Source organism: Danio rerio, chromosome 10 (genome assembly GCF_049306965.1).
Source record: "Danio rerio strain Tuebingen ecotype United States chromosome 10, GRCz12tu, whole genome shotgun sequence".
Lineage (NCBI taxonomy): Eukaryota > Metazoa > Chordata > Actinopteri > Cypriniformes > Danionidae > Danio > Danio rerio.
In genome coordinates this window covers 32124831-32149710 of record NC_133185.1, presented here as the reverse complement: position 1 = coordinate 32149710, position 24880 = coordinate 32124831, and the positions used below count along the sequence as shown (strand labels likewise).

The 24880-nt window shown below is 38.5% G+C and overlaps 1 protein-coding gene across 39 annotated transcripts in view; it reads left to right on the top strand.

The window, feature by feature from the left end:
* auts2a (activator of transcription and developmental regulator AUTS2 a) overlaps positions 1–24880 on the top strand; it is a 761138-nt gene that overhangs the window by 707698 nt on the left and 28560 nt on the right. For 31 of the 39 annotated variants that reach the window (XM_073914868.1, XM_073914858.1, XM_073914863.1 and 28 more), the window contains one exon: positions 13851–13899. In XM_073914868.1, coding sequence (XP_073770969.1) covers positions 13851–13899 — 49 coding nt within the window. Of the gene's footprint in view, positions 1–12280; positions 12865–13850; positions 13900–24880 lie in introns of those variants that run through there. The other 8 variants (XM_073914899.1, XM_073914897.1, XM_073914895.1 and 5 more) reach the window with 1 other exon arrangement.

Sequence of the window (24880 nt, the reverse complement as noted above, 5' to 3'; positions counted from 1 at the left end):
ATGTTTTCAGATTTCACCACATTCTCACCATGTAATTTTATTTGTTTATTTTTTGGCTTCTTTTTTTGTCGTACCTGCTCTTTGGCTACATAATTAACGATCTCCAGAAATGTATATAGGGCTACGTTTTTACAATGAGCCTATTTTTTTTTTTATTGCTTTTATCCAAACCAGTGATTCCCAATTTCCCAAATGATTCCCAATTTATATTTTTTCCTACCTATATATATATATATATATATAATTTTTTTTTGTCTGCAACATTTGTTTTTTCTGGTTCACATTTTTTATTGTTGTTTTTTAATATTTATAACTGGTGATAAGAGCTAGCCGTGTTATATTTTTTCATTTCTTTAAAAAAGTATTGTGACAGATGTTTCGATCTGGTGACCAAGAGAAATTTAAAACAAATGACAATTTTGTATTGTTTCTTTTTTGGGATAACACACTTTCCCACACCACCATTACAGAACTGGTCAATGATAAGTTGTTGGCCATATGGGTTATTAAACATATTTTCTTAGTTTAAAAAAAAAAAAAAAAAAGATTTAAGTTGTTCAGAAATGTTTCGATTTTGTCCAAAAAATGTGCAATACTTTTTGCAGTTGGGCTTGTTTAAGTTCAGATAATGTTCTAGAAAATGAACTGTGCACTTCTTTTGTTCACTTTCACATTTTGGTTCGATTGCTGTATATAAACTTAACCAGGAGACCATACAAATGTGAAAACAACTGTAGTGTGATTCAACCGATCTAAATGTGGCAGATGTGAAAGCATCCTAAAACCACTTGGGGGAATTTCTATTCATTTTTGAGCTTGCGCTTCCTTGGAATCTATCATTGTTACCGTGCATTCACACAGGGCTTCAGCATCAATGCTTGAACGAGGGCATGTCTGAAGTTGAGGCTGATGCGATCATCATAGCAGCGCCAGCCAATAAAATTAGTGTGCAATCGTCTACTTTATGAGCTGTGATGTTTGAAAAAAAGTGATCTAATTAGTTCAACTTCTGAAGCAGTGCCAACGGATCCACAATTCAGTTCGGCAACGTTTGACGTCACCTTTTCAAAGTGAATGGGAAGCCTTGACACTGATGCCCTGTGTGAATGGGGCAGAAGAACCACCTCTGACAAACCCTTGCTGCAGCTCTGAGACAAGTTTTATTTATTATAAAAATTAAGCTGCACTGCAGGGTAATTACTCTACCATTATTATTAAATTTTGCATAATTCATCTAAAATGTAAAGCTAATTGGTTGGTTTTTGTCACATGATCTGCAGTGCTCGCAGCATTCTGAAAATTTGAGATGCACCACATGGTCGAGCATGCCACAAGTTTAATTTAGAAATAACGAACTTGATCAAGCGATATGTGAATGATGTCAAGACCTGCCTGGAACTACTTTAGCTGTGTTTCCCTGAAAATAAATGCACACCTTAGAATGTTCATCAGCCAATCAGAATCATGCATTCAACAGCTCGACAGTATAATTAGAAATTAATGAATGTGTTGAAAGTTTACGTGCAAACGCAGTGTTTGAATTTGTATTGCACATCACGTTTGTGCGTGTTACTACAGGCTGGGTTTGTGCACATCTTCCCCCTACTGTTGTGTGCCGTGTGAATGACAGATTAATATATGTATGGTCGGGAATCTGAGGGAGGAAGAGAGAGCGGCTGTCAGCGTGCTGTGTTTGGGGAGGAGGGAGATTAGAGGAGCTGTCATAGGCTGCGTTGAGCGGTCTCAAGCAGATAAGTCTCAGCAGTGAAAAGTGTTGTACCGCTGCCTGAAAACAGGGAGCGAGAGATGGAAGATTATCTGGAGTTTCGCGTTTACAGTTTTGTGTGCATGCGGCTCAAGGTTCACGTTTTGTTGACTGACGTTGTTCACTTTTTCAGACATGCTTAATAATGCAGGGAATATGTCTAGAAGTAAATCAATTGTATTTATTTATTTATTTGTTTGTTTGTTTTGTGCTCCTTTTTTACTTATTACTTACACGTTGAAATGACAAGGAAAAGCTGGGGAAATAAAATCCCAAAATATTGCAAGCCAGACTCTAAGTTGCATCCAGTGTTGGGAAGTGATGGATTACAATATTGAGTTACTCCCTAGTTTCTTTTATGGAAAAGTAATATGTTACGTTACTTTTTCATACCTGCCCGAGCCTTGATCTCTTTCAGACATTACAGGGTATTTTTAATTTTTTTTTTTAAATAGAGGAGCTCTGCATTTAACAACACACCATGTAACCTTTACCTTCATTTACCTTAAAAATGAATGCAATTTTTTATGACAACGTTAAAACAAATATAAAAACAAAAACCAAATGACTAAGACTCGAGGGCAAAAAAACCTGATTGGGACATCCCTAATTATTATATAACTCGCATTACTTGTAATGCGTTACCCCAACACTGGTTGCATCTCCCACATACATACCAAAATTTTGGTGAACTTAAAATGTCACATAATTTTCTTTATTTCTTTTTTATTTAGCAAAAAAAAAAAAACAACAACGTACGCTCTGTAATTTATGATAATCCTTTACGGCTGTTGCTTGTCAAACCATACCAACATCATGTCAAATGGCGGGATTTCAGTTGTCACTAATGCTGTGCAACAGCCAAGACTTGTTAAAAATGGGCACGCGCGCAGAGTTTGACATCAATACCAGTTGCTGATCCACATTCATATGCAAGAAAAACAATCTCTGGGTTTGCATGATGTGTGAATTTGAAGTTGATTTATTGTTGTTGTACTAATTATGTAACCAGCTTCTGTTCTCCTCCCATTCTGGAGAATTTCCTTTGAGGTAAAAATTTGATTGTAATCAGCTGTCAGCAAACTAGTCAAACTTGCTGTCAAAGACTTTTGGTCTAGGATCAGAATAATCTTTTAGGATTGCAAAATTAGTCTCAGATGACCAAATGTTGGACAAAAGTCATACAGATGGTGCAAATGTGTAAAAAAAAATGATTTAGATAAACTTTACACACTATAGCAACCTAACGATTTCACATCCACTATTGCACTAGAAACTGGTTAAGGTTGATTTATATTGGCCTGGTGCCATGTCAAGAACCTCCGCTGACTGCGTCCGCACCTCACGATGAGGTGAACAGATGAAGCTATTATACTTGAGGTGTTCGCCGTTGTGATATTCTTTAAAACAACAGGGGGCATTCAAAAGAAAGCGGCTGTAAAATCAGACTGATGAAGTAGAAAGTTTCCGGAACTACGTTATATCATTAATATCATTTAAGATTTTTAAAATACATTTTTTTTTTTTTTGTAATATATTTTAATGATTATAAAGATTTTTATTACCATTTAAGATTTTTTTAAATCATAGTTTGATGCATCACTTGCTTTCGTCCATATCTCTGGCAGTTTTACCTATTAAAGTTTAATATCAATGATAACAGAACATAGGTTGCTCTTCAAAGATATTTTTATTATGGCAAGAATAATAAGTAAATTATTATTCTCTGCTTATGCCAAGGCAATAATAGTCCAACATTCCTGTCCATTTTCACCAATAAAGCCCAGAAAAATAAACCATCAGTATATCGTAAACCTATTCTTTTCCAGTTATCAAAGAAATAATTTGTGATTTCATTTTAGTTTTGTAGCTATTAAGTTGTTTTAAATTCAAAATTGTAATATATACATCAGTGTAAAACCTATGAATGGTGGAAAAGTGACTCGTATTCAATTCAAATCAAATGTGGTGTCGCGAGAACTGTTCGCTTGAGTCGAAAAAAATTTTGTACGCTCCGCCAGCCAAAATCATGTTGCGCGCAGTCAAAGTGAACCTCAGCGAATACCACAATGACATAACATTCACCGCGTGCACTCAAGCAAACTAGCGAATCTGTCGAGTATAAACCACGCTTTACAGTTTTCAGTTTAAGTATGTGCACTAACCACTAGCGTGCAGCTCCGACATGCAAACTAAATCAATACATTTTTTTATAATAGTTTGTATGGTGTATCTAAAGCCAACACAAGTCATTGCTGCTCCAGTACAGCACACATCAATACACTGTCCCTTTATTTCCCGAAAAAGACTTGCGCTTAGCAGATTGCAGGCAGGAGCTGTTGATGGAACCGGAGGAGCCTTATCGCTCACAATTTCTGTTTGTATAAAAGAATCAAGGAAAGCAGATCGCTCCATCTTTTTTTCATCCATCTCCACAGCTCTTTTGTCTTGCGAAAACTCCCTCCCCTCCTCAGCGCTGGCATTGTTGACGTTGGTGTCTTACACAGGGCTAATACCATCCCGAAGGCCTCCCAGATGAGCTGGTCAGTGTTCCCTCCTGACCGGCAAAGTTTTAAGTGTCACTAGAAATGGACCTTTCTTTTGAGTGTCTCTCAAAGGCCCCGGCTGAAAAGAGCACCGAGAATACAAGAGAGGAGATTAGAGACAAGGGCCGGTCAGAGCTACCCTATTTAACACATTATATCCAGTCCCCTCAGGTTACACTTATGCACGGCAATATTTTAAAGGAGAGCGAGGGAGAATGAGAAGGAGAGATTGCTTCCGTAATAGCCGTGGAGACCATAACAGACCGCCGATCTCCAGTGATTGCAATCTAGCACAGAGTTCCTGTGAAATTAAACCATGCGTTTTGAGTCGGAAAGAAAGCAGGGAAATGGAACGGGAGGGAGGGATGGATAAAGGAGAAAGGCAAAATGCGGCTCTGGTTACTTTGAAGCCGAGGATCAAGGCCAGAAAAAGGAATAAAATATGACAAAACGACAGCAGAAAGGGCTTATGGTCTATAGGCGGAATTTTACAGGCACAGACAGCAATTACTGGCATACATAGCATAACTCTGGATATTAATGTTTGATCTCCTATTCCACTTTTCTGGCAAGCTTCACCAAGTGCTTTTCCATACCCCACTGCCACTTCAAATTAGTTTCTTGGCAGCTCTACGACATGTTCTCTCGCTGCATTTCCTTCCATTTCGTTCTTTCTCTCGCTCTCTCTCTCTTTCTTCCTCCCCCCTCCGCTTTCTGTAGTCTGTCAGCGTTTCATTTGAATTAAAAATAATCTGCGCTGAGAGATCCGGACGTTGATTGTGGAGCGGAGAGCGGTAATCACAGGCTTGAGGTTTCGCTCAAATCTGATGATAGGCATTTAGGAAAGCGAGCTCTGATTTTGGGGACGAAGGCTGCTTTGGTGCACCTCATCCAAACCCTGACATGCTCCATATATGTAATCATAATGTAATCATATCTATTTAATCAAATATAGATGAAAAAGGGGCCCTTTTTTATAGCCAAACCAATTTCGCTACGGTTACGCGCAAATAAAAATATACTATGTGGGTTATGAAAAACTGACATCAAGCAGTAGATCATGTAGTAAATGTGAACTTTAGATTTTAGAACAGGGAAACATGAGACATACATCTGTTTTAATTTTTATTTTTAATTTACATCTGTTTTAATCCAAATTGAGAGTTCTTTTCTTTCCTGATATTGTGCTAACACTGTATAAAGCAATTGAATTACTTCACTTTAAAACGTAAGTAAACCTGTTGCCCTAAAATTATAGAGGAAATCAACTCATCAACTTAACAGTTTCAAGTTAACTCACTTTCTTTAAGTAAAATCAACTTGTCGCTTTTAGAGCAATGCTTTTACTCTCCCTTTTTTTGAAAGTAATGTATACTAATCACTTTTTATAGTTTATAAAGGTCATTAGGAGTCTCAGATATGTATTGATAGCTGCGCTTTGCATGGTGAACTACCAGTTAATTTTCTTCAAACTCCAAAATTATGTTCAATAGTTGGCCTATAGGGGAAAAATATAAGAGGAAGTTTCTTTAAAACCAACCTCCTCCTCTTATTTGGGTAACTTTAATTTCCTTGTGTTGGGTTAAAAATATGTCCATTTTCATTGGTTCCGAACTAAAATTATTCAGTTAATTAATTGTCTTGGTTATTGTCTGAGAAAGAAAAACAGTACAGTATGTAAATTAAATTTATAATCGTAATTGGTGTAAATGTATTTATTTTAGTAATAATTATTCCTACTCTAATAATATAATACTCTAATATTCATTCATTCACTTTCCTTCGGCTTAGTCTCTATTTCAGAGGTCGCCACAGAGTAATGAACCACCGCTCTAATAATAGAATAATTTACAAAAAGCAATAATTATATATAAAACACAATAATTATATACTTCTATAAACTTATATATGTTTAATGCTCAAAAAAATTAAACAAAATAATAATGCAATAATTAGAGTTTTATTTAAAAACCTGTTAGCCAACACTCACTTATGGGGATTTACACCTACCTAACTTTAAATAGTAACAGTTCTTGACTCCAGCAAGCTACAAACACAAATTAGCTATCATTGGAAAGAAAACACTTTGCGCTTTACTGTGGTAAAAGGTTTTATGCTCAAAAACATAAAAAGTTATACATTATGAAGTCATGAGAAAAAAAATGTATTGTGTTCAATATTTGTTTTTCCATATACAAACACAGGAAAACAATAATGTCCTAGAAAAAAACGCCTTGAAAGCCAAGTGTTTCATGAGCTTATATTTCAAATTTGATGAAGATAGCATGCAAAATGAGATTTCTTTTAAATGTTTTTTTTTAACTATATCAGGGACTTTCTTTGCCTCACTATCAGAGACATTTTCTTAAAAATGACCTTCCCAAACTAAAACATTAAAACATCTTTGGAAAGTTTGACACTTTGGGCTATATTATCCATCATCTAGAGCAGGGGTCACCAATCTCGGTCCTGGAGGGCTGGTGTCCCTGCAGGGTTTAGCTTCAACATGCCTCAACACACCTTTCTGGATGTTTCAAGTATACCTAGTAAGACCTTGACGAGCTTGTTCAGGTGTGTTTGATTAGGGTTGAAGCTAAAATCTGTAGACACCGGCCCTCCAGTAACAAGTTTGGTGACCACTGATCTAGAGTTTATAAAATTGAAAGATGTTATCGATGCTTAAGTAATGTAAAAAAAAAATGCACTACACTAAACATTTTATTTTTTCATAAACAAATATATTAAATTAGTCTTGGAGCAATACAGAAAAGTAATAGGTCAAAAGCTACATATCTCCTGAGTATTACTATTATTTTTGTAACATTTAAATCCTATAATTTAGTTTCATATATAAAGATATTTGTGTATCGCTGTACATCGTGTATGTATTAAGCAATTTGTAAGCATTTGGACCCGCCTAGGCACTTAACTAACACGCTCTGCGCTGGACTTCCAGCCTCTACCGCTGAGACTGCTGCACTACACAAGACTTTTGGCCAGCGGAGAAATTAAAATGGTCGTGCCGAACTGAGTCTGGTTTCTCTCAAGGTTTTTTTTCTTCACTCTCCTATTGGTGAAGTTTTTTTCCCTCTCCGCTGTCGCCACTGGCTTGCATGGTTCAGGATATGTAGAGCTACACATCAATGGATTTGCTCTTCAGTGCTTGGACTCTCAGAAATGACTTTAAACCACACTGAACTGAGCAAAACTAAACTGAACTTAAACTCCAAAAACTGAACTACCCTGTTCCAGTTACTATGACCATTTATGTGAAGCTGCATTGACACAATATACATTGTAAAAGCACTATACAAATAAAGCTGAATTGAATTGAAAAATTTAATTGAACTTTAGACCAGATTTAGTTGGTCAATGGTGCGGTATATTTTAGTTTCTCAAAATAGCAACGTGCCAACAACCCACCTCCTTTATAAACCAGCACACCCATGTGTCCACAAAGTGGCGCAAATCGATTTGCTATTTAAACAACATGGTGCAAGGCGACACAGTGGCGCAGTAAGTAGTGCTATCGCCTCACAGCAAGAAGGTTGCTGGGTCAGTTTACGTTTTTGTGTGGAGTTTGCATGTTCTTCCTGCATTCGCGTGGGTTTCCTCTGGGTGCTCTGGTTTCCCCCACAGTCCAAAGACTTGTGGTACAGGTGAATTGGGTAGGCTAAATTGTCTGCAGTGTGTGAGTGAGTGTGTGTGGATGTTTCCCAGAAATGGGTTGCGGCTGGAAGGGCATCCGCTGCGTAAAAACGTAATGAATAAGTTGGCGATTCATTCCGCTGTGGCAACCCCGGATTAATAAAGGGACTAAGCTGAAAAGAAAATGAATGAATGAATGAACAACATGATGCAAAACATGAAAATTAGGGTTGCGCTGGTCTGAAAATAACCACAAATCGCGCCAAGCACGTCTTGTGCTTTATTGCGCTGGGTGTATGAAACATTGTCTCCAAGTTTGCAATACTAAAGTAGTATTCAAAGTCGTGTTTTAATAATGTATTTCAATAATAGTTAATTTATTTCATGTTTTTTTTTAGTTTTCCTATTCTGATTCTGAATTCTAATTTTACAAGGATAATTCATATATATACAGTATGGAAATAGTGTGATACTGTAATTTTCCAGCAACTTTCTTGTCACAATACCTGTGCTAAGCTTGTAGAAAACTTTATTTGAATTCACAGAGGAAAAATAAACTCATATGTTTTGTGTTTGCTGAGGCCGATGTCTGGGGTTGAGTGTACTCTTATATTGATGGAGCATGCAGCTTTTTTCCCCTGGCTCAATGGAGAAGGAGTGAAAGATATAGAGAAGGAAAGATAAACATCCAGCAATAAGCAAACTGGTTCTCTTACTCAGTCGGGGGCAGTCAAGGTCAGAGGTCGCGGCAATGCGAGTCCCTTGTTAATCCATTGACCCGCAGTGCAGAGGGTTAATACTGGTTTGCTAAGCCACAAGACCCCAAATCAGTCAGATTAAGGAGATTTTCCAGGAATGTCCGGCTTTATCTGAAGATTGCTGGATTGTTTGGGTTTGAGTGTCCATGGACTGAGGTTAGTGGAATTAGATCTTCAGGCTTTTCCTCAAACCCTGGGGGAAGGAGGTTAATATTACACCTTGGTTTGGAAACACAATTAGGAACGTCTTAGCATATAATCACCACAGACGTGGTTGATTAGTTTAGTCTTTAATTCTTTTTTGTTAAATATCCTGCCATGTTAGTCCCAAAAAATACACAGAGCAGTTCTCAATACGGTTGCATTTACCATTGCAGGCAAAATCCAGTCATTTCTAAAACAATCTGGGGTTCTGCATTGGTTCAAGTTTTCCACACATTCACCAACAGAATACTGATAGGTTTAAATTACTTTTTAAGAACTTTTTTTTGTGTAACACTACATTATGGACATGCACACTGCAGCTTAAAGCCTCATTCACACTATGAGCACCTTGCAGTGGCAAAGCGACAAGCGACTGTCCATTTCAATGGAGAATGAGCGACTTCCGGCGACTTCCATCTATGCGAGCAACAGATGGACTTTATGCAAACTTTATGCAAATGAAGAGCGACTTTCTTGGGCAACAGCCAATAGGAGCACTGGTAAAGCCAATCCAGGCTCATTCTGATTACGTACCCCTATATATATTTGGAGACAGCAAAATACATCCCAGAAGCGACATTTTGCATTTTTTGTTTTCACGAATCCACCAGAGGCCTCTGTGTACACTTTTTGAGATCTCAAATTTGCCATTCGCGCCTGCTGTTCTCTCGTAAATCCACCAGAGGCCGCTGTCGACTGACTGACTTTCTGACTGATCAACAGTAGTTGTACCAAGTATTCTGTGTCATTCAAGGGAGTAGATACACTCTTGACATTGGAGGGAACATACTGTACATCAGCGCACAAATTGAACAGCACAAATTATGTTTCGGCCTTTTAAAACATGAATTAAATACTTAATCATATAAAATAAACACTTAACAATATGAATAACAATGCCATCCCATGCTGCAAAAGTATGAATGTAGAGAAATTTAGAGAGGTGTGTGATGCAATTTAACTGTTTTATCCGGATTATTGTTTTTCATAATCACAGAGGCCAAAAGCGAAACTGAATTTTAATTAATTGGACTGCCTTGGTTAATAGTATTACGGTGAACTCAGAGCGAACTTGAATTGGTGCACGTGTAGGTTGAGTTAACGGAGAATTAGTTTATTTTGAAGTCGATTCAGTTATTGGTAGGGACATTTCAGTAATTGGTTGATATTAGTGGGGACACATCCCCGTCATCCATGCCAATTAAATGCTTTTGATATTATTTATTAAATTACCCAATAAATTGTATTTTATTAATGCCTTGCTCTGCCCCAGCCTTAAACCCAACCATCACAGTAATGTAAAAACAGTAGTTGTACCTAGTATTATTTATCTTATTTATTAAATTACCCAATAAATTGTATTTTATTAACGCCTACCCCAAGCCCAACTGTCAAAGTACTGTAAAAATATGAATTATTGTTGTACAGTTTCACAAATATGATGCTATATTGATGTTTGTCCACAGCTGTATCCTATCTAGACTTTACTCACTCAGAGGCCAGTTGTATTCTCCCTGCTGTAGACCTACACAGACCTTTGTTTGCCGCAGGTCGCCACCCAGACCGACAGGCAGCTACAAGAGCGCTGATAGTGTGAATGAGGCATAATTCAGCTTCTGTTCAGCTTCTGTTTTATACACATATACAGATTAGTAATTTGCAGTTGTGAAAACTTCAATCAACAACCAAATTAACTTCTGAAAAAGTAGTGAAGTAGTGACAACAGGAAATCACAGGGAATCACCAGCTTTACTCATTAGTGCCAGAACTTGATAGATAAAAAAAAGCTTGTAATATCCTTAAACACAAACACTTTATCTTACAAATGAAAAACAACATTTTTTATATGCACCTGCCTACTTTATTGACTCCAAAACTGTAAAATAAAAAGCATAACACTCATAATAAGTGTACATGGCAACTCTTCAAGAGCGCACTCTTTTAAAACACAAATAGTTGATGGAGATAGTTAAAACTCCCAGTTGCTGAATTATTCTCATTTGTTCATTTATCCTTTTTACTTCGGCTCTATTTGAGAGGTCACCACAGCGGAATGAACTTCCAACTATTCCGGCATATGTTCCGCATCAGATGCCATTCGCAACCCAGTACTGTATATTCTTCCTTTCTAAATCGCTGATATTAAATTTGCACAACCCCAAATCATTGATATAGTTATCTGATGTAAATCATCACAATTTACATTTAGGAGGTGCTTTTATCCAAAGCAACTCACACCCTCCCAGTGATAAGTTGCAGCTGGAAGGGCATCCGCTGCATGAAACATATGGTGGATAAGTTGGCAGTTCATTCCGCTGTAGCAACCCCTGATTAATAAAGGGACTAAGCCGAAATGAAAATGAATAAACTCACACCCTTGAACACACACCCAGGAATCAGTGCCTTGTTCAAGAAGCTAACCTCTACTATGGTATTGAGGGTGGAAGAGTGCTACAGTACACCACTTACAATGCATAGCCTTCAGGGACTCAAACCTGCAACCTTTGATGGGCAAATATTGCTGTTCGGGTCAGCTTGGGTGATTCTAGCCCTGTTACCCAATGAAGAAGGCCGTGGCTGAGTGAAGCAGTGAGGTGTGTGTGTGTGTGTGCTGCTCATGAACAGAGTCTCTGTCTCCCTCCCCTTCACAGTAGCTGCACCCTACTGGGAAATTCATTAGCAGCTGACATCATCTCACTCCGGCCAGAGAGTGAAAGAATATCATTCTATCCCTGTTCCCTGCTCTCTCTCTTTCTCTCTCTTTCTCTCGTACACACAAACACACACACAGAAACAGGCAGACACACACACACTCCCTCACTCTCAATACAGTTCAATTCAAATTTGTTTTATTAGGATGACAAATGTATTGCCAAACATTTACCATGTTTACATTAAATAGAACATATTAAAACAATTACATAGTAGTGGTAAAAATAATAATAAATCATAAAACTAACAAATAAGAAAACAAAATAATACAATAATGATAAACAATAATAAACAGTAACCTTTATTTTAAAATCATAATTTTAGGCTGCATTTATATCGATCTAGACTCTCTCTCTCTGTTTCTCTCTCTCTCTCTTTCTCTCTCTCTCTCTCTCCTGTTTGCGCTCTTTTAAGGACTCTGCTCCTAGTAGCTCTAACTGAGCGCCGTAACATTACACGCACACACACGCACGCGCGCGCGCACGCACTCCCGCACTGTCTGTCCGGTGAAGCTGAGCGGAGGAAGCGCTCTCCGTGTGTGTGCGGCAGAGAGAGGCAGGGGGTCGGAGCTGAATGAAGTCAGGTTAGATTCAGGAAGTGGGAGGACCCGGTCGCGCTGTGCTGAATGAGAGTTTGTGTGGATACAGGCAGCACTTGCGCGAGGAACGGGAGCCAGCGACAGGACACGAGCGTAAAACCGGCGACGTTTTCGAGGAAAGGAAGCGGCGGACGAGGTTTTAGTGCGGCTTTACACCACCCTTTCTGCCTAAAGGAGGAAAATACTGTACGCTTTGTTGGATTTTCTTGCTCGGCACGAGCGCACGGGAGAGAGGCGCGCGCGGATGGGTTGTCACTGAGCGCGCCCCTGACACAAAAGCGCATAGGCGACGGTGTCCGTTAAACGACGGTTGGCGAGGATTTCAAACGACAAATTCGCGCGAACTGCAGGATTTCTTCACTTTTCTGCGCTCTTGGGTACCAGACACATGGCTGCCTTTGTCCGAGAGCCTCTCTCGCTTTGAGCTTTGGATGTTTTTCTACTGCTTCCCTGGGAAAAGGCTTCTTATTTTGCATGGCTGTCATTCTCTCAAAGGGAGCGAGAGAAATTCGCCGCCTGTTTTTGTGGATTACATTGTTTGACAAGCAGAATGTGAAACGGCGTATTTACTAAACCCTCTAAAAGTGATTTCTTGACTTATTTTCCTCCGTGCCAATATCGACACATCAAAAGGTACACCGCACCTTCATATGATATCGCTTCACAAATGGATTTTTCGTAGTTCGTATTTCCCTGACCACAATGTCATTCGACGTTTTAGGGGAATTAAAAGCAGTTTCATTGGATTACTCGATGACTGGAGGATTTGGAGAGCTGTTTTCGTGTCGTTGGTTGTGGATAATTGTAGTTGAAATCTCTGCAGTGAATGTTGCCAGATGTTTTTCGGTTGTGGTTTGAATAAAGCGGTCGCGCGAACGCATCATTATGTGGAAATCTCTTGACGTCATGTTTTAATTAATGTTTTTTTTCATTATTAGTATCATTATCAATATTATTCGTATTTTTAGCCGTGCATTATTATTTCTAAGAAAGAAATGTTTAAAAGGAGAGAATATTTGAGACGCTTGTCATACCTTGTCAGTGTCGTTTATTTGCCTGGAGCTGTGTTGCTTAACCTGTCAGAATAATTGCCTTCATTGTTTTCTGAGAATATTCCTATGAATTCAACGAAAGAGAAACAAAGTGTCCCATTACAAGTCCTTCTGTGTGTTATTGTGCTAATGAATCATTCTAAGGAAAAGGCGCACATGTTGTCTGGTGTTGTGTGTAATTTTCTGTCGAATGACTGAGTGGAGATTCAGGTTAGATGCTAATGGATGGACTGTAATGGTTCTATCTTTGTTGCTGTTTAGCCAATTGAATTAGCCGATGCCCCTTTGACACCACATTGTCACTTAAATAGGCTTTCATTACCTAAATGCTGTGTAAATGGCAACGCTGGATGTTTGCACAATAACATAGTAATGTTAATGCGTTCAACCCTGTCTCAAGTGCAGCGTGTGGTTTTGCGCATGGAGCCACAGTGCCATCCAGTGGCCGCTCTGGGAAGCGACTGAATTTCTGCGCTCATTAGTGCTGCGCTACCTTTGATGATGAAGCCCACCTGCTTAGTTGTGAAGCAGATGTACTGACTCTCTCTTTCTCGCTCTCTCTCTCAGGGCTCAGATGCCAGCTCAGAGAAACTCTTCAGCACAGCTGCAGTTAAAGGTATGGTGGACATTCTTTATTTTTTATACTGCTTAAATGTGTGTCACTTGTGTAAATCAATCATGCACTGGCAAATTACTGCTGACAGCTTAATATTGCTACCAATGAGGTTATTATTATTGTATTCCTGTTATTTCCCCCCAAAATGTATTGCATTTCATTATTGTAATATTTGTGGATAATTCCATCTAGACTCTTTTATATTAAAGTTATTGTCTGACTGAGTCAGCATGTGATTGTTGATGCTTCACCCAACAGTGCAGAGTCTCTATTATTATATAAGTCAATCTTATTTACCACCGTAGCATTCAGATTACGTTTAATGTGTTTTGCTTTCCGGGGCGGCATGGGAAATAATGCATTTCCTCAAGACTGGCTGCGATTCCATCGACAGACACAGTGTGTTGTATCCGTGCTTTCTCACAGCGTATGGGCTGAGAGAAATCCATCTGAGCCACTCTGTTAAACAGATCCCAATGTGCTGCTGAGTGATGAATGAGAAAATCCATTTCAGGCGCGCAGCATGTGTAAACGCCACACACTGGGTCCCATGTGCAGCGGCGTCTGGCTTCTGTTATGGAAATTGATTAGTTGTGAAATGCTAAATAAAGGTGCTGGATCTGCGGCACAGACGGTTGTGGAAGAACCAATTCTACCCTGCTGGTTTGATACTCGGCGTGTGTGATATTGTTTGCAGTGTCTATTTTAAAAAGCACACTTTGTGTTTATACAGTGAGGAGCTGCGATGTGCGCACCGTCTGTTCTTTGTGTGCATGTAAACGTCCCGCCATGTGCGTAGGAAGTTCATCCGCGTGGAGTCTGCGGCAAGAACGCAAGAAGTCGAAGGATCTGAGGCATTGGGAGTGGAGTCAGTTGAGTTGCTTTTAAAACCTCAGTGTCTTTAGACAGCAGGAGCCCATCAGCACACCGCTAATTTGCTCTTAAAGCCTTTGGAATTTGAGCTCCCCATTTTACAAACCTCGGGCAGGCCAACATAATGGAGCCCAGCCTTGTGAATCCACATTCCTCTGTAATGGTGCGTTACCAGGATGGAGAGCATGATGGGTGGGGTGGGGTGCGATGGAGGGAGGCTGGAAAGAGATCTGACCCCGGGGAGGAGGTGAGAGAGAGCGACTGATTGATGCCGACAAGCCCCTTGTTCCTCCTTTTCCCCCTTGCTTCACTCCCTCGGGACCCCAAACACATTTCCCACATTTCTGCTCTTTGAAGGCCTTTAGAGGTTTGATTTGTGAGGTTCAGAGGGGTGCTGAATGGCAAGCCTTCTTTCGGAAAGGCTTTCCCTCCTGGAGACGCCTCACCGTAGCCATTACGACCCCTCTGAAAGGATTAAAACTCCCTTTGTGCGCCTTAAACTAACACATGCCCGCCTCCTCTGCTTCTGAAAAGCTGGTGCTTGGGAAACAGTACACAAATATGCTTTCTCTTCTCACTGACTGCCAGGCCACTTCGTCTCCCTCCAGACTCTATTTCCATTTAAATGTGTGTCTTTTTTCTCTCCTCTCCTTCATGTCCACTTCTTGTCTTGCCATATGCAAATCCTTCATTGGCAGAAGGGATGGAGAATAGAGGATCGTCCTCCAAAGCACAGGTGCAAATGAACTTAGGCGCTGTGGTATTTTTATTGGAGGGTTTAAGGAAGATGAAAGTACGCAGAACGCTGCTCTCTGTTACCCAGGATTACCAGTTGCTCAGACTCTTAACCTTTATAAACAAAAGAAGAAAGAGAACGCAGAACTGACGAGCAGAGAGACAAGCAGCAGAAAAGATGTCAATATTTGCCTGGAGCCTCGAACCAAAGGCTCGCTGCGGTGTTTTTCACACTCAGGTGGTTGACGTTCGCAAAATGCCTCACGTTCGAGAGTGAGATGAGAGGGAACAGTCACCTCTGAGGGGGAAATATAGATCAAACTCCACAAGAGCCGAGCAAAACATATCTTAGATCATTTATTGGGCTGTAGGCCATTTTGAGCACTGGAGAGAGAAGAGAAGTGATTTTCCACAATTTGTTGTAGATACGGTAAAAAGTTTAACAAAATAAAGTTGCAGGTTAAAACATTTCAGATACAGGGTGTTTCATCAAAAGAAGCAAACATTTTTGGAAGCTTATGGCCCTGATAAGATAACTTAGTGTTAATCTTGTTCTCTGGATGGTGATAATTACATAATTTTATACTAAATTAGTTTGTCAAACAGCATGTTTGTTGTGTGTTATAACCAGTTTGAAAATTAAGTTAATTTACAGGATATGTACATCCCTACTTCACTTATTTTTTGCTGAATTAGAACCTCTGCCATTTTCTCCTCTCCTTTGCCTCCTGATGTTTTGTGTAATTGTTGCTTGTTTTCTTTTTTCTCTCCTTATTGCTCCGTCTCTCACTCCTATTAAGCAGAATCATTAAATGTTCGACTTAATTACTGTCTCTCTCACATAGCCTGCAGGTGGCTGCCAACCAGCCTGCCTCAATTAGTGTATTCATCGCCTGCATCTTGCGCTTCTTAGAAGCCTTTTTCCTCGATTCCTCGAAAAAAAAACTACTGAGATGTGCAACTTTGTTCTGCCAAATATTCTGACACTCTATCATGTATAATAGACTGTTAATAAAATATGATCAGTGGTAACAACTGTACTAATAACATTGGTCTTGATTCTAATGATCTTTGTGTGCTACTAAATATTAAAGGGAAGATTGATAGTAATTATAAATTAAATATTATATATTAATATTATATATATAAATAATTTCTTGCAGAGTATAAATTATGCCTGACATTCTATTGGCCACATTTTGGAGTGGGATGACAAGAGAGAGCTATCACTACAGACCCTTTCTCCCTGTCTCTCTCTTTCTCTCAATTCAATTCAATAATTGCTTTATTGGCATGACAAATGTATTGCCAAAGCATTTATAAACTTTACATTAAAAAGAACATACGTGTATTTAAAAACATAGAAAACACAGTAAATATTATGATACTATTAAAAGATATAGTATGATAATACAATAAAAATACAAAAAAAAATAGTAATAAATGAGAATAAACTGTACATTCCCACAGTCCGAAGACATATGGTATAGGTGAATTGAATAAGCTAAATTATGAGTGTGATTGAGTATGTATGGATGTTTCCCAGTGTTGGGTTGCGGCTGGAAGGGCATCCGCTGCGTAACATATGCTGAATAAGTTGTCGGTTCATTCTGCTGTGGCGACCCCTGATTTATGAAGCAACTAAGCCGAAAACAAAATAAATGAATGAACAAAAACTGTACATTTAACAATCAACATGTATTGATAAAAATTAAAAATAAGTAATAATAATAATCAGTATATTTACTATTCATATATAACTATCTCCTTCTCTTTCTCAATATGCTGTCAGTGTACCACTTAGGAGGACCACATTTACCACCCAAACCACTAAACAGATTGTCTTATACTTTTTTGGGAACAGGCATGGGACGATAAGGTTTACTGCTGTTTGGAAAATTCAAGGTTTCATTAACGCTAAAACGTTCTGTTATACCGTTCCTAAGGTATATGTAAGGTTTTTTTTAGTGTATTTGTTATAAATAAATCTGTGTTTTTGAAATTAATGAAGAGAGCAGAAGCCAATGATTTATTATTAGGCTGACTTGTTTACTGTGTGTAATAGCATATATAATAGTGGAATATTGTTGTACATTTAGTACATACAGTGCCAGCAAATATGAGTGCACCCCATTTTAAAAATGAATATTTTTATCAATTCCTCAGTGAATTTGGGTAATATATATTGGTGCATTTGAACAAAACAGATATATTTATTAAAATAATATTTTATTAACCAAACATATTTAGAAATTGTAAGATAATACAATTAAAATCAAGCAAAATATTGCAAAATATATTACAAACTACAACATTTCAACAACATTGTATATATTATTTGTTTCTCTTGATTTTTGCTATTTTTGATTGTATTTAATATTTTTCACGAACATGTAAATTCGGGTTACTAATTTTTGAACCATTATTGTGAATTATTTTGTTAGATTAGCTCCAGATTTGTGGGGGGTGTACTCATATATGCTGAGCACTGTAGATTGGTTGCTTGTATGTGAAAATTAAATCTGTTTTTTTTTTCCAATATTATGTGATTGAGCACTGTTGATACAGTTCAGACAGGCTCAATTGACAGCACACACAAGCATGCTGGCAGCAAAGCATTCAACTGAAGAGCAGGCCTCTGTTTGGGCCTGTGTGGAAGGTGTAATTTCTCCAATAATGACATTGTCGGGAGATTGAAAAAGAGGGGGAGAGAGGATGAAGAGAAGGAAAGAAGAGGCAGAGAGATGAAGTTTGAGGCAGTTGAGAGTTGTTAAGAGCAAGATAGATGGATGTGGAGAGCTCTTGAGATAGCAGAGCGGTCGCTGAGTGCTGTAGTCTCACAAATGTCTGAAGCTTCAGGAGTGTGTATGTGTGTGTTTGTATGAATGTTTGCATACCAGTTGTTGTCAACTCAACACTGGCTGCAATGGGTATTTTAGCATTTTAAGAATTTTATCAACCCTATATTCTAGTGCAGAAGATATTTCCTATAAATCTCTGAGACTTGTGCAAAAAAACGCATGTAAACTATTTGAAGAGCAACCCGCATGCTTTTTGTTTACAATAATACATTTACGTTATTGTAACAAATACCAGGTTGCAACATCAACCAATCCAGCAGAGTGTTTTAGTAGAATAACTTAAAGCAGATGAAACTGGAAGTATTTAGATAAAAACTAAAATCCTCAACATCTAAATTCTTCATCTAAAATATGGCTGGATAAACATAAAAACTAGGGATGCAACTGATCACAGTTGATCTGTGATTCGTACAGATCACAACCCACTGTTCGGAACACACAACCAGCAAATTAATACAGTTTTTTTTACTTGTAGAATGATTTTGTATGTATCGATCACAGAAAGATCGCTTCTCGTGTCATTCAAATCACAAATGGAAGAAGTTGTGGTGGTTGTGGTTCTCAGAATGTAGTGGGTTTTTTAGGTTATTAAAGGTGTTTTCTGTCACTGCTTGTTTAATGCATTCAGTGTAACCTGCACGATTGATCATTGAAAGATCAGGATCTCAACACCCATGCAACATAAATTGTAAATTATGTTGATTTGCATATGTTTATTAATTCTTCGAATCGCTGCGTTCAAATCTGAAAATGCAAAAATCAAGGAAAAAATTTAGTCTTTAGTCTTGAGATAGTAATGAAGTTACAAACAGTCAAGTAACACAAAAGCATTTGAATAACAGTTTATAGTTTTGATATAACCACTGATGTTTATGGTAAAGATTACAATCACCGTCACATGCATTTAATGATGCTTAAAAATGAAATATGTAGGCAACAATTACATTATTTAGACAATAGGTGGCGACAACCAACCATCAAAAATATGCCACTGAATAATTCTTCAAAAATGACACATCTAACAATGAAACATAGTTTTATGAGTGAATAACTGAATCCTCTACTGAAAATGAGACAAAAAATAAATATGGGTTGTACATATTATAATGTTAGATATAAACATTTAGCATCATCAGAAACAGCAGTTGTAACAGTGAATTTTTCACAGGACTGAATATTTTACTGTTTATTTTTATTCAGCTGATTATTTATTTTATTTTTAATAATATTACAGGTTTTATGTTCTGTTTGTTATAGCCAAAGGTGTCTTGCAGTACTGTTTTTGTAATAAATAGAAAGCAAATTACATTTGTCTCCTCCCCTTTTTGGCTGATCCGAAAAATAGTCCAATCCGTGACTAATAAAACCATAACGTGATCTGAAATGTGAGATTTGTGATCTGTTACACCACTAATAAAAACATAACATTTTTACATCTGCAATATTTTATTAATGCAGAAAAGTGTTCATGTAATGATCTTGGGCCATTTTGTTGCTTGGCAACAGCCTAAAGTTGAGCTAACACCCGGTCTACACTGGAAATGAGCATCTCGTCACAGCTTGACAGTCGTAGACCTATTTTATTATGATCGACAAAGCTGTTTTCTGGCCTGGTAAATGCCACTCTCATCTAACATTAGTATCTCATCTCTTACACAGACTCTCAAGGTTGTCTGTTCGCGTTGCCTTGTTCTATGCTGAGTAACCAATTGAAATGAATGATTGATGAAGTCAAAGCTTCCTGTTCTTTTTATTTTTCCTCTGAGGATCAATGAAAAACATCTTTCTTTATCTGTTTTTGTAGAAGTTATTTTACCAATCAGCTCCGCTAGCTTTCCACAAGCTAAACTAGAAGTATATCAGCAATATCGACATACTTCTGTAGATATGTCTTTTATCGTTTCTATAGAGACAGGCTGTAATTTATGGCTTGTTAAAATGTGTGTGATGAAAGATGGGCTGTAATTCATAGCGCACTGTGTTTGTAGTCTGCAGTGATGTCTCATCCCCTGACACACAAACACATAGAGGTTAACACACCATGGGCAACATCCAGATTTACTGCCCAGGGCCAGCAAACAATAGCACCACCCACTCTCAGACAGACTGCCCAGTGATGCGTGAGTGTGTGTGTGTGTCTCCTCACGTATGAGTAAGCATTGTTGTATAACCATATGATTATTGTTTTTCCAGCAGGCTTACTGTAAGTGGTTTTATTGCCACAGGGAACGGGAGTGTGTTTTAAAACAGCTTTAACTAGAGTCACACATTAGCGATGCTGGGAGGAGAGGTGGAGATGCAGTGAAAAAAATGATGAATTGGAAGTCAGACAGTCATTTAACGCTATCCATCATCTCAGGCCGTTCCGCTTGTAGTCATAACACGAACACACTCCTACACTCTCTCTCAATCTGTCCCTCTCTCTCAAAGAGGTCATTCCGAGGTTGTTCCCAAACCCCAGAGGTTGAAGGACTAAAGTAAATTCATCCATCTTGGTGACTGGAGGAAAGAGAGGAAGAAAGAGGGGCCAGGGAGACAAGAGACATTGTGTAAACACTGCTATATCCGACATGCCATGCTAAACGCAGGGAGTCTGGAAGCCATCAAGCTAAATAAAGGTCAAGTACAAACATTTAAATGGGCCACACTCCAGAGATAAAAGTATCGCCTACTGAGGGCCACAGGGCAACTGCTAGCAATGCTTTTTGACTTCTTCATCAGAGATGAACTGGGAAAAGTTTCTTGAATCACTCGTCGCGTCACCGGTAATCTTTGCCGTTTATAACATACACATTATCATGTAAATAAATACACGATATTCAAACATTAACAATTTTCAATCACTGGAAGTTTAGAAAAGATACTAGTTGTTATTTCTGCTTAATCTTAAAAGTCTGTATTTAAAATATCTGGTAGTGGACAGAAGGTAGTTCACAGACATAAATGAACGACAAACTGAAATTCATGCTGTGGTCGAAACACAGTGTGATGAATAATCACATAAGCTTTTGGTTACTGTTTCCTCTGTGATGACCATTTATTTTGTTTTTTCTCCCCTCATTTTCTTTCTTTTCAGCTATAAATTTTATATAATTTCCCAGATCTTTACATTTTTTTTGTTGAGGTATGCATATGGAAGTTAGAGTGTGCACAGTGCATTCACACAGAAGGTGGTGAGAGCGTCAAAGTTCGCTCTGGTCACCCTGGTGACAACGCTGTCTGCTTTCACAGCTCTCGGTACGAGAGCGTCAAAATTCACTACATTGATGTCGTATTTAAAGGAGCCATTGCAGCATATCAGCAAATCAGTTACATTTCCACATTAAACATGCTTTCTAGCTTGAAAATGTTGCGCACTTCTTACCAAATTTATTTAACAATGGAAGGTCAAGTTGCATGTGCTGTGGCTTTGCTCCACTTATCCAATATGTGTCCATATGCCTGAAATATTCTGAAGCACCAATACTGCTTTGTACTGTCACATGAGATTCCCGCTTTTTTAAAGAAAAAAATATAACATTAATGCACATCAGTAACTCGCCAGTAACACTTTTTTAATGTATGTCCCTGTAAGAAAACATTGTAAATAATTGGATTGGATTGGTTCCATTGGGAACAACTGTGGTCGGAATCAAAGTTCACAGTGACTGTGATCTCTGGACTTCTCTCAAGCGGTGGACTTTTACCCTCCGATTGCTTGCCGCCAAACCACGTCATAGCTAATTACCATAAAATTCATTCAATTTTAACTCTCCTCGACGCCCACAACGAAGAAGACGTGCTGCGCTGCTTATCGATACTAGCTCCCCGGCTCCTTTGACACTCTTGCCGCTTTTGGTGTGAACGCACAGTAAGAGATATGGCAGAATGATTTAACCTGGAATCAAAATCCTAATTAATTCAACATTTTAACTTGATTACAATTAATAAACAATTATTTTATTTATTTATTTAATGTTTTTATGTAGTTTATGTGCGCGGGTATGAGAAGGCTGCATCGGACCGTATGCATGTGCTTGGCATAAGTATAATATCAGAATAAAATAATTAATATAAATCATAACAGAAGTATAAATTAGCCTTAACAGAGCAGGGTGGCGTGACTCCACACATGAAGACCTGGAAAAATTTGATTGCTTATAGTTCTGTGCATATTTGTCAATTTCAGTTACTTTTTAATTAATCGCCCAGCTCTAGTAAGAGAGTCCTCTGGACAGTCGGTGATCCACTTAAAAAGGTTTCATAGAAACGTGTGTGATCATTGGATAAACAGAGCACAAATACCTCAACACATGGTCTTGACTGTGTTAAACTTAGAAAGGTTCATGCCCTTGCCCTCAAGCACAGAGTCAGTAGGTCAAATGTCAAGCTTCAGGTTTTAGCACCATTTCCTACTGATCTGGCATCAATTCGGCTATCTGAATCCTTTGAGGATTTGACCGTATATCAGATCATGCTTATCTTTTTGTATGTTTACTTCACCCCAGCACCTCTTGAACAAATTTGAGGCGAGTCTGTCCACATTTAAAGATTGTGGTTGTGTGTTTGATGGTTTTCATGCCTTGCTGTGCATTTGTAGATAAATGTAATCTGCTCAATCTCTTTCTCAATAATCCATCGAAATATTGATTAAAATGCAGTCCCATGTGAATGATCAATGCAGGATTAGATCAACAGCTTAAGCGGTCAAGCCCCATAACCCTATAAAATCAGGAAAACATTAGTATCATCTAAGGTCCAGCTGCTTTAAAAGATGTCTCAGGGGTGTCAGTCATCATCACTGGTTGTAACATATCTTCTTAGATTCTCTTTTGCTGATTGCTGGATTTATTGTGAAAACAAAGCCTCTCTTTATCTCCAAGTCTCCAGATAGCAGTTAGAGGCTTTTTTTTTGCTGAAGGCTCTGATTGGAAGTCGGATAGACACAACTGTGTGCCATTAAACTGAAAGAGGAGCTGTTGCAGCTGTATAAAGTCCAGGAGGTAAAGCAGCTTTCCAGCATGGCTGCTAGATGTTTTTCTATAGATGAGCTCCAGCCTGAAGTAAGGTCATGCTGGTCAGGAACTATGACCCATAAAAAGAGAGAGTGAGAGAAAAATGCCTTGTGGACGCCCATGGTGGTATCCAAGGATAGACACTTTGACTGACCACCTTCTGGGTGGGATAACTGCCTCTCTGCCACCCATGTGGTCCCTCAGGGAATTGAGAGCTCCTCACTCAAATAGTAAACACTGAAATGCTCAGTTGGAAAGGGGGGATAAAAAACAAGCGTAGAGTCACAGCTGGTGAACAGACTGAGTGCAGAATGTGAGCTCAAATCTAGGAAAAGCAGAGCATTAATTGCTCCCTCAAGAGTGTATGCTTCCTAACACTCAAGCTCTCCCTCCTTCTCCCAGCATTTCTTCTGCCGACACTCACTCATACCAATCCAGGGTAAAAATAAACACCTTTGCCCCTGCAGGCCAGGATTAGGAACATTCACTTCTGTCTGCCTCTGTTTCCATTACCTTTGCTTAATTCCATATTGAAATGTAATTCGGAAACCTATGAGCTCCCCGTTTGAACTATCAGGCTATCCATGACTATCTTTGAACAACGTTTATGTGCCAAGATAGAGAACTTCAACATTAAGGCCTGTTCACATCAAGTCTATTAAGATTATAAAGTTTTAATAATCATTCAAATCTGATGAGGATAAGTCACTTTAACTACTATTATTTATTTATTATTGTTGTTAAAAGTAATCCTTCTTTTGAACCAAGTCAATTTTATTCTGTGCGGTACTGTTGAATGGTCTGAGTATATGCCAAAACTACTTTGAATACCTTACATCAGGGGTGTCCAAACATGGTCCTGAAGGGCCGGTGTCCTGCATAGTTTAGCTCCAACTTCCTTCAACACACCTGCCTGCAAGTTTCTAGTATACCTAGAAAGAGCTTGGTTAGCTGGTTCAGATGTGTTTAATTGGAGTTGGAACTAAAATATGCAGGACACTGGCCCTCCAGGACTGAGTTTGGGCACCCCTGCCTTACATGATCATTACAAGTGCTTATTTTTAGAGCTGTAAATATAACAGCTTATTTTCCACATGAGGGCTGTCATGGCAGATTTTTCTTAGGCAGACTGTTAAATAATCCAACAAGCATATCCCAGAAATCCTGTAGAATTAAGCATAATTAGACTATAAGTTCAGAATTCCTGAAATGTTTCTAATTGTGTGTGCCTTTTTCATTCACCCAACAGAGACTAGGACCGTTTAACATGCAGGCCATCATAAAGATTATGCCTCACAGCCTTGTTTTCAATACATTGAATTTAGTGTGACCTTCAACCTGACTAAAGTCAGTTTTTTCCTGCCTACCTTGTTTTTATACATGTGATACTATAGGCTTACAAAATAGAGCAAATTCAGGCCGCCTGGAGGCTTAGTTGAGGCCAGCTTGTGGCTGCTCCAGAGTGTTCCTCACTGAACGGAAAATCCAGTGTGTGCTTTCATATAAACAAGCACTAAT